This window comes from Crinia signifera, chromosome 1 (genome assembly GCF_055691185.1).
Source record: "Crinia signifera chromosome 1, ASM5569118v1, whole genome shotgun sequence".
In the NCBI taxonomy this organism is placed as follows: Eukaryota; Metazoa; Chordata; class Amphibia; order Anura; family Myobatrachidae; genus Crinia; species Crinia signifera.
In genome coordinates, this window is record NC_139217.1 from 409,388,412 (window position 1) to 409,403,605 (window position 15,194).

Genomic DNA, 15,194 nt, shown 5'->3' on the forward strand with positions numbered 1-15,194 from the left:
AGACCCACCAGGGAAAGGTCACAGGGAACATATCAACCTAATATTCCTAAAATTTGCCAGCATAACATAATGGGTTTTATGCCCATTCTAGGGAAAGTAACAAATGTTGCAGTGTTTGTGCAACTCCTTTTTAATTTTTTTTTTTTTATTTTTTTACCTCTGGTTACCTCAACATTTAAAAAAGTTACAAAACATACATAGAAACATAGAATTTGACGGCAGATAAGAACCACTTGGCCCATCTAGTCTGCCCCTTTTTTTAAACATGTTACCTCAAACCATATTTGATCCTTATTTCTGTGTAAGGATATCAATATGCCTATCCCAAGCATGTTGACATTGTACTACTGTATTTGCCTCTACCAAAAGTTGTCAATTGTTAATAAAGCTTTAGCATGTAAATGCTTACTCTCTGCTTTCGTTTTTCTATGATGTGTGACAGGATTATAACTTGATATGGATATTATTGGCCATTGGAATCCTGGATTTTAATATCAGTGTTGTGCGCTTGGCTGTAATTTTGTAAACTGAACTGTTAGGAACATCTGTCATCTCAAGCAACTTGCAACGGTCTAATAGCTAAAAACTTCTTGCAGGATTTTCCTTGACTGTTCCCTATAGTTCCTGGTTTTCACTGCGCCTACTCTGCTCTAATTGTTCATTACTGCCGCCAATGATTACATAAACTTTGTCAAACTAGTCTCAAGAAAGCAAAGGAAATTGAGGGCAATTAACAAACACAATCGAATGCGGCTTTATCCACAAATTGCCAGTTAAGAGTGGTGGACAGTCTCCAGCTGTCGGTTTTTCATGTACACATGATCCTCCAAAGGTGTCGCTGGAATCCAGAGACCATTGTATGGAATTTGCAGATTAAAGAGCATGCATCTGCAACAAACAGCATTTTTATTTTTATCTTTAAACTCGTTATTAACTTGTATGGATATCCGCATGGTAAAGTGGTTAGTAGTTCAATTCTAGACCCAGGCTTCATGTGTGGAATGATTAATTGTTGCTCCTCCCTGCACCTGCGAGATCCCGCCGGCTGTGCTAAGTTTGCGAATGGATTTGCGCATCCATCCGATTAGGGGAAAAATAATTTTTGGTTATTTGTTTCCTAGCACGGCGCCCACGATTTTTATCTTGTTACATAGTTTTGATCACATCACATTGCATGCGATGCAATAAAAACGATGATTTCATTGTACAATCACCCTGATGGGTGATTAGTATGTTATACGCACCTCCATCGTTAACACCACCGCCACAATTAACACCAACCCGAAGCGTGGCGAGCCCTTCCGACCTTTTCATACCCCCACTTTTTTATATACAGTGTGGCGAGCGGACGTGGATAATTTCACATTGCACGTCCACTCGCGGGGCTCGCTGCGCTCGCCACACTATATAAAATAAACTCCACGCCGACCACTAATTAAGGCATGTGATGGGTGCCGTGCTAGGAAACAAGTACCTAATGATTATTATTTTTTTTTTTTTTACAATTACTCACCACTGAATCCTTTTTCCTCTGGGTACTGGTCTTCACAGCTGCCGTGTAGCCCAGGAGTTGGCAGCTGCGTGTAATGCAGGCACTTTGGGCTGCCAATGACCTCATCCTTCCCCTACCTGCGTTCTCTGAGACTCCCAGCGCATGCTCAAGTAACGTGCTTGCGAGCAGGTTTTTTATTTTTTGCAGAACACAGCCGAGCCTCTCGCATCATTCAGATTATACAGCGGCCGAATTCGGCTCTGTAAAAACAGGTCTGAATTGGGCCCTGTTTGTTCTGTTGTTCACATGCTACTGTATACTCCCACACTCCAAAAACATATGGGTAGGGTAATTGGCTTCTTAAAAAACCCATTGGGGGAGATTTGGTTTTGTAAGCTGTACTGGGCAGGGACTGAAGTGCAATTATCTGTGACTGTGCACACTATAAATAAGTTATTATATCAACAGGTTACAATCATGGAACTTTGTTTTAGGATATATGCTTGTTCCAAACTGTTTCACTCTAGGGGCATTAAATAAGATTGAATATTAACAAATGCGTAAAGAGGCAAGTCTCTGTTTCATGCTGAATCAACTTGTATTTCAGGTTTTGCTGGTCCATTTAATGGTATTAAAGCAGTTATTCCCAATTAGTATGGTTAGCTATTTGTGTCCCCACACTAGGTTGGAAGGAAGATCTAGGGGTTCTTCAATCCTAGGCAAATTTCCCAGAGCTGTTTTTTTCAACTGGGTGAGTCCAGCATCGGCAAAACCGGTGAAATTGCCACAAATTCACGTGGTTTTTCCCAAAACAAGTGAACTGGCATTGTGGAAATTGTGCTCAAACGGCAAAAACACCTGCGATTGAATTATGGCTGATTTTTATTTATTTTATTTTTTGCCTTTCCAGGATTAGATTCCCACCATGGCCCTAACTGGAGTTTATTCTCCCAATGCTTGCAGGGGTTTTCTCCCACATTCCAAAAATATATGGTTAATTTAATTGGCTCCCAACAAAATGAACCCTAGTATTGAATGTATGTGGAAAGGAATCTAGATTGTAACCTCCACTGGGGACGGGACTGATGTGACTATTCAAATATTCTGTATAAAGTGCTGCGAAATAACTAACTATATGGGGCAGTACGGATGGTGTCAATTCTGTATATTCTCCCCGTGTTTGCGTGGGTTTCCCTTGGGTACCTCCCACAATTCAAAAATATACTAGTAGGTTAATTGGCTCCCGACAAATTAACCCTAGAATGTCTGTGTGCATGTATATGCCTCCACTGGGGCCGGGACTGATGTGAATGTTCAAATATACTCTGTAAAGTGCTGCGGCATATGTGTGAGATGTCTAAAAAACTGTAAATTAATGGTTATAAACCGCTTTAGTCAAATAAGATTTTTGCCATAATTTCACATACTCTTGTCTTTTCATGGTTGTAGTTTTGAATGTTAAAACATTTATCACTGGCCACTTTTGCCAAAAACCAATGGCAGGAAAGGTGCCGATCATTTTAATTTGAATGGAAAGACATGTAAATATGTGGCCGTGAGTCTCCGAAATGCTGGCAGAGAGTGAAACTACATCACTTTCTCACACATGCACAAACACAGAAAGTAGCGGACTAACTTTCATAGCTTTTGCTTCCAGCGGGCTTACTAGAATATATATAATCACATACTTTACTGTTTAGTTTGCACACAGGCTACAGCTTATTTTTCTTCTTTAGAGATCTTGCGTCACTACCTGTCAGCAATGCTGCTTTTGTTCATGCTCTCCACCCCCACCTCGGCCTCCAGTGGATCTGCTCAGGAAATCCAGATGGTTTTTGCTCCAGTGTGTGTTTTATAAATATTAAGCAATACTAAATGTCAGTGGGTTGATAGATTAGCCTGTGCAATCATATGCATGTATCTTGGTCATACACAGCTATGCAAAAAGCAATTCATAGCAGCTGAGGACTGAACGGAAACTAGCCCATATCTCGTGTACAAATATGGACAGGCCATTCCTCCATGAAGTATTGATTCTTTATTATACTTCAGCATATAAGTGCAGCTTTACCTGTTTCGGCTTGATGCACTTGCCCTTTTACAACCAGAATTTACTAGGTTATTCTAAGCCGTTTTGCATTCTGCTTTATGAGGGTGTGTCCCTCAAGTTTACATGTATGCCATGTTTTTGGGATTACCATATTTAAGCATAGATGGTTAAATCAAAAAGACTTTTACTGATAAATAGTGAAAATTCCATGTCTAGTATGAAAGCAGGGTTGGCTAGTTGACATCACCATTGTTTAAACCAAAAGCCGATTGTAAAGGAATCTCTGGTGGTATTCCACGTTCTCATTGCTTGTGGTCTTCATCTAAGTAATTCCCCTATCCCACCAGATACAGGAGTGTTAACTTCTATGAAGGAGGCAGCAGCATCACACCTCTCACCCACCCCTTTCAGATCGTGAAAGCAGGGTCGGACCCGGGTTATTGACTGGTGCTTCACACATAGACCCGGTTCGAATCGGCAATAAATTGGAGCTGACCCAGGTTACTTATGCGATGTGAAAGAGAGGGGTATCGGTGAGCTACGCACCAATAAGACAAATGCCGGGTCACTCCCGAGACTGACCAGTGTCCAAATGCCAGGTGCAACCCAGCATTTGTGATGTGACATGGGATATAAGCTGAACCAAAGCATAAACCAGAAGAAAAATTGGTCTAAACAAAAAAACAAAAAAAAAACCCTGTGGTTGCAGTAACTCACAGAATGCCCAGAGCTATTCAGCTGACTAGTGTGCCCAGCACTAAAAATAAAGAGGTTCCGTATACTATGACTAATGTCCGGAGCTTAGTCGCAGCAAACTCCTCAATCTTCTGACTGAAGTGCTGGGCATGTTAATGTTACCACGTGCAGTTACACCGCAACTAGCCCCGGGGCAATAGTTAGCAGGGATTACCTCAGGAGAGTACGCGCAGCAGTCTGCTATAGCGGGTGTACAGCACTGATTATTGAATCGTTTTCCAATTGTAAAGCGCAACGAAATATGCTGCGCCATATAAGAAACCTTAACAAATAGTTCCAGTTATTACATACCCTTTCTAAAATTACTGCCACCCCTTTGAATGGATATTTCACCCCCTCTACTATTGACTTAAGGCAGCCAAATTTGACTAAAGTAATGGACAGGTTTCAAAAAAATGTCATGGCACTTAATTGCTTTTCTATGTTCTAAATTTATTGTGTTTAGTACTAGCCAGTTTCTCTCCTGCCATTTACCTCGCTGCCCAGGGACGATGTTTTAAATATCGCCCTTGTTCCATCCAATCCTAATAGACTAACGTGCCCACACAGAGATTTGTGCCAGAGATTCATAATGGTAGATTCAGCATGAGCTATTTCAAATCTCTCAGGAGTGTGAAGGGCCCTATGGAGGCATCTTTCTGAGTGATTTTTACTACATCGCTCAGAGAATGCCCCTACATTGCTCCGTGTGTAGGGCCATAGCATTAGCGATGCGCAGCCCCACGCGTCGTTATCGCCTCGTCGATTAGTAACCAGCCAGTAATCGGTCAGGGCCAGCGTTTTCCGGTGAGCTCACAGGTTGCTCAGGGGTAGATTTATTAAGCTTGGTGAAGTGATAAACTGTCTGGTTTTTATCACCGTCCAATCAGCTCCTACCTGTGAAGCTACAGGCTTGGTTTGAAAAATGACAGGTAAGAGCTGATTGGCCGGTGATAAAAACCAGACAGTTTATCACTTCACCGAGCTTAATAAATCTGCCACTCAGCGTACAGCGAGGGGGAAAAATCTGACCACTCCGTATAGGTGATCAACACTTCAATGCTTTAAGCATTTTCATCAGGTTACAAGTGATCCAAACATACATTCTTATATACCCTTCAACATCAGCGGCCCTTCTGGTCACCGAAATTCCCGCTCACCGCAGGCGCACCCGGTGACGTCAGACCCTGGTGCTAAGCAACGACAATTTGCCTTGCTACGCAACCAGCATCCACTATTAACGCAATAACAGATATAGCAAAATGACAGTACCAACAAACAATTTTACAATATCAAAAAACCCTAAAGTGCTATATTCTACTGTACATGTCTATTTAATATGCTTACATAGCTGTTCTGGACACTGCAGTGACTGACGAGCATTATCCTCTCCTGGGTCCCTCAATGTATCTTACATCCCACTGTCTCCCCCAAGCCGGCTCCCCCCTACAGATTGCACTTCCAGTGACCGCAGCGTACAGTCCTTTCCCGGGACTATACGAATTCTGGTGCCGGCAGCACAGCACATCCACACAGCGCTGTCAGTAATGTATGACAGCCATTCGGTCACACTAGGAGGGCGGATTCAGAGCAGTCGCTGCTCACTGCCTGCTGTGCGGAAGATGTTCTGAGCGAGCGCTCTCAATTTACGGGGCCGTTACTAATTGCAGCCAGACTTGGCGATGCGGGGCATGCGCTTTTGAATCGCTGTGTTCGCTATACACACAGCGATTCTCTGCCTTTTTCTGAGCAATTCATTGAAAATAGGTAAAATCGCTCAGAAAATGGCTTAATATCATCCTGTGTGTGGGGCCCTTAGCTCGCAATTCAATTATTGTGCCAGTTCTCTTTATTATTATTATTATTATTATTATTATTATTATTATTATTATTATATATTTTTTTTCTACCATTAGCATCTGGTTTAGCGGTGCAGAGCAACTAAACTTATCTAAACTAATGGACACGTTGTGAGAAGTTGACAGTTTGGGCACCCAATCAGCACTTTTTGCTTACATCTGCTCACCACCTCGCCTCAAATCTCTACTGCTATTTGTGCACCTGTGAGAACCAGTCCTTAATCCTGCACATTTATAGTTTTGTGCAATACTTTTCCATTACAAAGCACTGTTATCTGATGCAGAAATGGACCGTATAAAATCAGACTCCTACAGTATATGCAGAAGAGTAATAAAATATATTATTGGGGAGCAGTGGCACTAACTATCTAATACTTCATTGGTTTTGGGGTACGGTGCACTAGCTGTATACTCAATGTTTGGCTGTCCTGTACAAACTTGGAATGGTATTACCTAAAAAAGTCACAGTAGAAGGCATGCTGGTGTCACTGCTCCTGCCTCCTGGTCTTCTCAGACGAATGAGCCAGACTTCTGCATATGCTGACTGAACTAGTTTCAGTGTCTGGAAAGCTAAATGTGCTGTCTAACAGTCCTTTTTTTTTAGAGGATTTGATATCGGTTCTTAAGCATAAAGTTCTTCATGGATGTAAAGGTTTAAGCAGCTATTAACAATCAATTGTTCCAGAGAGCAGGAAGTGTCCTCCTAACTGTTCAGCGATGAGTGTTTATGGCCTCCAACAGGAAATGGCAGCTGTGGGTTTTTACCTTCTTGCTCAGGTTTTTCTGAAGTATAAATACTTCACTGGAAGAGCTTTAAAATAATATTTGGCTTAAGTGGACATACCTGGCTATTTTGGATCTTTAATGAGAATATCGAACATGCTGCTGAAATACGGAAACAAAATTGAGACCCATAGAAATAGGTCTTATTTGTTTTTACCCTACACTGAGGGATTCAGCCTTGAACACACTGAGCGATGTGCTAGGCGATTTTGATTGGATAGTTGTGATTGCCTAGCAAGTTAGGCACCATTGCATTGTTTGTACACTTATCTACCCCTGCGGGCATTAGCGATGCATCAATATCGTCCATCCATATAGGGTGTACACATGGTTCGATTTTTTTTTTTTTTTTTTTTTTTTTTTTTTTTTTTTTTGTCTATTTTTCTATTCGGTTTTGCTTATAAGCCAAATCTATCAGAAATTGAACGCATTTGCTTTCAATTCGAACCCGATGCAATTGAAATCTAATAGAAAAATAGTTATGCAGGCAAGTCTATATAGTACAGATCTGTAGTATAGTCTAAATCAGGCATGTTCAACGTTGGCCCTCCAGATATTGTGAAACTACACATCCCAGCATGCTTTGCAATAGTTTTAGCATTCTCTAATAGCAAAACTGTGGCAAAGCATGCTGGGATGTGTAGTTTTACAACATCTGGTGGGCCAACGTTGGACATGCCTGGTCTAAATGAATGTGTACATGGTGCAGTGCAATTAGATGGGGATTGAATAGAAAGTACACTGCATCCCTAAAGACAGTGCAGACAAGGTCATTTTAAGGAGGCACATATACTTACCTGATCCATGTCGGTATTCCCTCCTTCTGTATATCGGCACCCTGACTGCTGGTCATCTATATATAACCTATATGTGTGGTCATATTTGAGCTATTTTGAGGCCTTAAATGGGGTAGGCAGTTCTCTAAAAAATGTGCCAGAGCAAGATTTTTGCACAATAAATCAGGGGTACATGAAAATATATGAAACTACATGGGGGGGGGTGGATTATTCCCACCTCATATGCCCCTTTCACATTGCTAACCCGGTTTGAGATCCCGGGTTCTGCGCTTTTACATTAAACCATTATACAGAAGGCGACCTGGGTTAACCCTTCTAATAACCCAAGACGAATTGCTGGAGTCGTATGAACTGCGTTAAGCACCTTGACCCAGGTTGACTGGTCAGAAACCCAGCAATATCTCCTAAAACTTCCCTCTATCTGTCCCCAAAAATGAGATGTAATTGTTGGCTGATTGATTACAGGTACCTAATTATCTATTCGGTGAAGGGGATCAGTCATTCTGAATCAAATCCTCACTATTTAAAACAGGGATTTTGCACTATTTATCACATGCTCGGAGTAGGCAAAATCACAGTTGTTATAAGTTGGTTAAGATAGGTCTTCATAGGTTTTTATCACATCTAATTGGATACCTGGTTTTACAGAATATCTCAATTAGACATTTGTAATGTAAAGTAGCATGCTAACAATATTAGTAAAATAAACAAAAAACTTTGGAATAAAGATACTTAATATACAAAACTTAAAAATCCTTTTTTTTTTTTTTTTTTAACTTTATCTCCCTCCTTATGCACCAAATATGATACAGATCACAATTGGTTTATAAATATAATAAGTTCAACTCGCACTGTAGTATTTGGTGAAAGTAGGGTGTTTTGTATTTTTGGGGAGATAGAAATTTCCCACTTTGTATGGAAAAATCCTTTATGGAAGCTTGTGGGTTTTTGTTTTTATAGCTGCAACTTTTGCCTGGTTATGCCACTTATGTGTTCTGTGCTCATCCAGTTGAACTCTTTGAGTTCCAAGTGGATTTTTTAAAAAGAATTGTGAATATTGCCAAGCAAACCTTTTTATTCATCATTATAGCCTGTAATGTTTACCTTTTTTTTTATCTAGGAAATATAGGGGTATATTCAATTAGTGTCTGATCCATTCAGTCATTGTTTTGTCAGAATGAATCCGACACAACGTCTCCTATGCAGCGTCCAAGTCCAAATGTTGGATTTGGCTGATGATTTTATGCACACCCAGCTGGTGCCGAGAGTGCGGAGGAGCGAGGTGGTGGGTGACCTATTGTCGATGGGCTAAGGACGGCACCGGGTGAGCTGCTGTTCACCCGGCCCCATCCTCCCTGCCTCAATACCACCTATTTTCATGTCAGAATGAGATTGCCGGAAACCTGTAGTTTCTGTCAAGCCGGTGGATCTGCGACTATATTCCTACACTCCACCTGGTTTCCGACAGGTCAGAGCATTCCAACCTGTTGTAAAAAAGCAGCCAGGATTGAATAGGTCAGAACCCCTTTGAGCTAAAGTAGTCGGAAACGGCCATATTTCAGACATGACTGCAGTTTCGCCTAAAATTGAATATCTATCCTTTTTTATGTTGTGTTTTTTTTTATTTATTTATTTTTTTTTAGACGCTGGCTTTTTTTTTTTATTTTTTTTTTTTTTTTGAATATTTTGCACCTCTATCACCGATGTTGGCACTCAATGGGGCTAGGGGTTCCCAGTCTTTTTGAATCATGGCACCCTAGAGTATCAACTTTTCCGCGGCACTCCTAGGCCCAAAAAGTATGTATGTACTTCGGAAGTTCAGTTATGTGGTAAAGGGCAGGATTTGCTTCTGTTTGTACACATATTTTGATTGGCAGCCACCAGCACTGATTTTGTCCATAAATAATTTGAATTGTCCTGGACCACCAACCCGTGGCACCCCTGCAAGTGTCCCGAGGCACCCCAGGGAGCCACGGCACGCAGTTTGGGAACCACTGGGTTAAGGAGTATTTGTTTACTAAGGCAGCTTCCACTTGTCCTGTTCTTTCCACTGTAAACATTTGTTCACCCCATTAATTCCCATACATGAGCACATTAAAAACTAATCTGTATAACATCTACCCATTAGTGGTCAAACTGGATATAACTAGTCTTTTGCAGATCCTGAGACCATGTAGCTCTAAAGGGGCCATCTCTTACATGTGTACTGCTGGTGCAACTGGATTATTTCATGTGTGATGGGGGGAGGGCTTTTGCGGTCTTGCAAGGGGGGGGGGGGTTTGCATTGTAAACTGCCTAGTCCTGTAAGGAAACTGAATAATACTTAAATGTGGTTTAATGTGGGAACAGTTGCGCCATTGTATCTTCTGTTCCAGCCTTAAAGCTGTGTACACACAGAGCAATATGATCGCTAGCAATATATTGCTAAGTGTCTTGTTTTCATCGACCAGAGATGGTCGTTGATGAAAATGACACCCTGCTGGGAGAAGAGGCAGGGAAAGTCGCTGGTCGGAGGAGCATGCTCCTCCGACCAGCGACCATTCAGGGGCTGAAAACTGGAGTGCGCACCCGGCGATTATTGCCTGCGCACACTCCAATTTCTGGCAATATGGTCGCTCAGCGGCCACATTGCCAGTGATTTTTGCCCTTGTATGCCCCTTGAGTCTTGTCACAGGCATGAGTGTGCATGGCACACTTCTAACTGAATATTTGTGTGTAGGAGTATGGTGTGTGTTTTTTTTTTTTTTTTTTTTTCTTTTGTCGTCCTCGGGGCCTATTTTTTAAATCTTCTTGAATGTGTTCAAAACATTGGCAAAAATAGCTTAATTTTAACTGACAAATATTTGTGGGGGTTTTCTTAAACAGATGTGCGGTTTTGTAAAATCTATATATATTTGTTTTTCTTTTTAGAATTCGATACCTGCACGACCATCCATTCAATTTCAGGGACTCCAAGGAGTAAGTACTTTGCTGACTTACTAGTCTGTTCTTTCTTTTAGTTAGTCTAATAGTGTGTGAAATATAGAAGCTTTATTTACTAGTTATTTGCTCACCTAACCTGACCTAGGTTCTTCTTTCCTATTTCACTCGTATTCAATTATCAGTGGGCTGAGTCAAGAGATGGTTTTTCCATTTTAAGATGTCTGAATTAATTCAGTTGCGATCACACAGCCCCAAGGCAGTAGGTAATTCTTATTTTTTACTCACACCCCCTGGAGGTAGAGCAGAAATGAGTGTTAATTGCTGCCTCAAGTCTGTAGTTGAACAGCTCCGGACAACTCAACCAGTGAATAGTTGAATCTGCCTCCTAATGTTGCATTTATGTTCACCATATCTAACCTCTCCTTCTATATTGCATCCCTGAAAGACAAACTTCCTTTCTTTTGGCTATAATGATGGCTGCATATATAAAACGAATCTATCCATGTGTATGTGCTTTTGACTGCTGAAATATCAGTAATATCCCCACATGCAACATGAATGCTTTCCAATACAAGAACAGCTGGAACAATTCCGGACTGTCTGTGGCAGGAAGGGACTGTCACGTGCTGCACCTCCTTTCACTGTCTGCTCAGAATGTACATGTACCATGTTAATGGTAGTAATCTTATTATGTAACAGGAAAAAGTAAGATGTTGCTCCAGCCTGAAGCTGTATTTCTGACAAACAGTGGACTCTTGTTTGTCACTGCAAACAAGTCAGTAAGGACTAAAGGTCAGATTAATGCTTCTGGTCGCAGGGTTTAGTTTTTATGTTTGAACTAGTGACCCATCCCAGCTTTGCCCGGTAGCAAGATTAAATTGACAGCGATAATGGGGTGTTTTATTTTTTGGGGGTTTATTTTTGTTTAACCAAAGCCTTATAAGATTTCCTTGTAGGTGACTTTAGTTCTTGTTCCTCCTGACATCAATCAAATTTTTTTTAATTATTTACGTGACAAGCGAAACAGCTAGAAAGTTGTGATTGAGATCACTCCTAACACATTAAAGGTGGGTCCCCAAAACACCGGGATTTCGGGATTAGACTGCACATATGCAGTCTAATGCTGGGCAGCACCTGAGCACCCTCTCAGACTTGACTCTGCTTTTCCTGGCAGCGCAGCTCTGCGCAGCGTGATGAGGTCATGCTGGGCAGTCCACACAGCCCGCCTCATCCTAGGCATGCTGCCCTCCCACTGCATCTATTGCATCCTGCCTGGTTCCAGGACAAAAGCCCACCTGGCAGCATCATGGCTCCCAGCCGCATCACACACTGCACGCAGCATCGTGGCCCCCCCACTGTGACACACGCTGCACAGCGATCACGGGCAGAGCCAAAGAGCTAGTCTCTAGTCCCCCTGACTCCATAAGATACTCCTGTGAGGTGGCACTGTGTGGCTTTGACGCCGGTTGCGTTCTGGCTCAGCCCCCCCCCACACTGCGCAGCGCACAAGGAAGGGAAACAACCACCATTCCAGGATGGCAGCCCCTGGCTAACCTGCTCAGCAGTGGAGCACCTAGGAGACTAGGTCAAGAAGTGCACATACTACTGGACAGTATTATGCCGGTAATTGCCTATTGTGCAGTGGGGGTCGGGGGCCGCTGTGTTAAGGCAGAATTGCTGCTGGGTCCTGGGGGAGAGGGAATGTAAAATGGAGGTAGTTTCTTCCTTCATTTTACATCCTATCTCCCCCAGGACTCGGCAGCAATTCTACTTTTAACACAGCTACCCCCGACTCCCACTGCACAAGAGGCAATTTGCTGCATGTTGCCCACCCCTGTCTAGGACCTAGAAAAGTTAATACGAAGTAGTGTGCCACATAGCTGTGCATTGTGTACATTAGGCACATCACCAGGCACTGACCCTGCACATGCTGAGGGGGTGATAATGTATTGCACATCAATTTGGACAGTTAATAACCTCTGTCACACTTCTGTGGTCTCGGAATTCTCTGTACTTTCCTGTTATTACTAAACCTTTCCCCATGTCACTCCATACCTCCTCCTCTGCTTACTGTCACCAATCTGGGAGGCATAACATGAATTTTGGCTTAATCCCAGTTGCATACCATGCATTTTGGAGAATTCTGTGTGAATTTTGGACTATTCCATGTGATTAAAAGGTGGTGTGTCTATGGCTGTAACTACATACAAAACGCTATGTTAGTGGGTTTGCAGTAATACAAGGAGGCTGGATGTATGTGGACAGTCATTGTTAACCGCAACACATCAATGGGGCCAATTGATTTTTTTTTTTCTCGTGTCGCAATAATTTATGGCCCACAGACAGAGCAATTCAGTTGTTGTGTTTTTTTTTTTTTTTTTTAATTGCTCCCTACTTTAGGAGGCTGTGAGCAGAGACATGGGTCATACTGCATTCATGCCCAATCGTAGCAATATTTTCTCATTTTGCTAGATTGATGCCCCTCAACTATGCAATTTGCACCCAAAACAATTGAATCCCACAATCCCCCCTAATACTTTTAGTACTACACAGATGTTGAACTTATATATAGCATTTTTCGAAGCCTAAAGCTGGGTACACATATATACAATCGTCGGGCCGTTCTTCCAATCTGGGGGCAAACGGCCGTTCGATTGTATAGGTGTGTACGCTGTCCCAATTGCTGCTGTGCGACCGATAAACGGCCAAAAACGCTCTTGGCCGTCCACGGTCGGTCGGTCGAAGGTTCTTTGCTGCTTAATATTTCATCCGACAGGACGGCTCCATATCGGAACAAAAGTGAAGTGTGTACGCACCTTCGATCGATATGCTTGACAGTTTGACAAAGCACGGTGGTATGCTGCATTATGAGAGACCCTGTAACCCTTTGCCTGCTGTTTTAACTAATGTGTGTTTAATGTCTCACTGCTCAACACTTTAGACGCATCACTTTAAGACATTAATCAATGTTGAAGTTTTAATAGTGTTTTATGGTGCCCTGAAAAGAGCTTCCAGCCCACTCTATTAAAACTTCAACATTGATTAATGTCTTAAAGTGATGCGTCTAAAGTGTTGAGCAGTGAGGCATTAAACAGACATTAGTTAAAACAGCAGGCAAAGGGTTACAGGGTCTCTCATATACTTCTTCTTGCGATTGTTTGGACGGGAGTACATCGGACGTCGCAAGTAAAATTGTACATATGTGTACGCGCAGAACGGTCGTATGTTTTGGACGGCCGAACGTGTATTCGGTCGATCGAACGGTCGCAAGAAAAAGGAAATTGTACATATGTGTACCCAGCTTAACAGTTTGCATTTCTGAGAGACTTAGCCATTTATTTGCTGTACTGCCGTTCTTTAACAGTTCCGTTATCAGTGTTTATTTTTTTTTTATTTGGGCAGAAAAGCTCTTGGTGCAGTGTTGAGATGGAATTGTGTTTATTGTGAGCAGAGTTTCATAGTAGGTCCTCTTGGTAAAATAACTTATTCTGTGAATGGAATGCACGTTTTATGCGGCAGTTGCAGCTTCCTTTTATTGTGGCGATGTAATAGCGCGTGGCGTGGGTGTTCTAGAAGACGTTATGACATTTTGAATGATTCTGTACGGGGGCATTTTGATTCGTAGCACAACCATTTTTGTAACCTGAACTGGTTTCTCCTCTTCCCTGTGTAGAGGCTGGAAGTGTGACGTGTCCATGTTTTGTGGATTGCCTAATTGGGGTGTTGCAGTGCGAAAGGCTGCCAGACTCCCAGCTGGGGGAAAATCTCTGTCCACTAAGTCTTATTAGCTAAAGTAATTGGAGCAAATAATTTGAGCTATTTAAATACTAACGTGCAAACATAATTAGTGTTTTCTTGCTTCTATTTGGTAAGAGTGCTGGTAGTGGCACACAGATTTTAGTGAGGTAGCCATGAGCGGTGTATTATATATTACAACTAGTTGTATTTGGTTATGTTTTTGCTTCTGGAGATTAAATAAAGAGGGGTTGGGCCTCCTATTCCAGACCCTATAAAGCACAACACCTACTCCATGCTATAGATTACATATGATTCTGTACGGAGCGGTGCATGCTGTTCCCCGTCTCCCCTAGCAGTGTTCCCTGCCTTGCAATATGTTTGCAAGTTGATCTTTGCCTGGATAATATTTACACATGCTGTGACTCTGTGAGCAGGGACTTGGGTTCCAGCATTGGCAAAGAATCTCCCAGTAGATCATTTACAGCAATCTGTGCGTCACCAGTTGTATAGCCCTTGTTTTTAGGGTTTTGTCTCCCTTTTGACTTAAGTACCCTCTACAGCGATCTATTAGCATTGCATAATTTTATATTTGGCCTTTGTCTTGGAAATGTGAAACCAATGCTTTGGGGTACACTAAGGGGGTGGGGGGGAGTTCAGTTGGTGGCAAAGTGTGCGATTTGACTTTGCTGATACATTTCAACACTACTAACTTCAGCCTTCCTTGCACCCCTCAGCCAGCCAATTTGCATCCAAATTCACTCGTGTGCTTGCAACCCTTTGGGTGTTGTAACACTTAAACCTGATTTCACTGCCACAGG

General features: G+C 42.2%; 1 protein-coding gene across 1 annotated transcript in view; it reads left to right on the forward strand.

The window, feature by feature from the left end:
• Window positions 1-15,194, forward strand: part of ELL2 (elongation factor for RNA polymerase II 2) — a 44,597-nt gene that overhangs the window by 9,872 nt on the left and 19,531 nt on the right. The window contains exon 2 of the mRNA XM_083151756.1: window positions 10,627-10,674. Coding sequence (XP_083007882.1) covers window positions 10,627-10,674 — 48 coding nt within the window. The remainder of the gene's footprint in view (window positions 1-10,626; window positions 10,675-15,194) is intronic.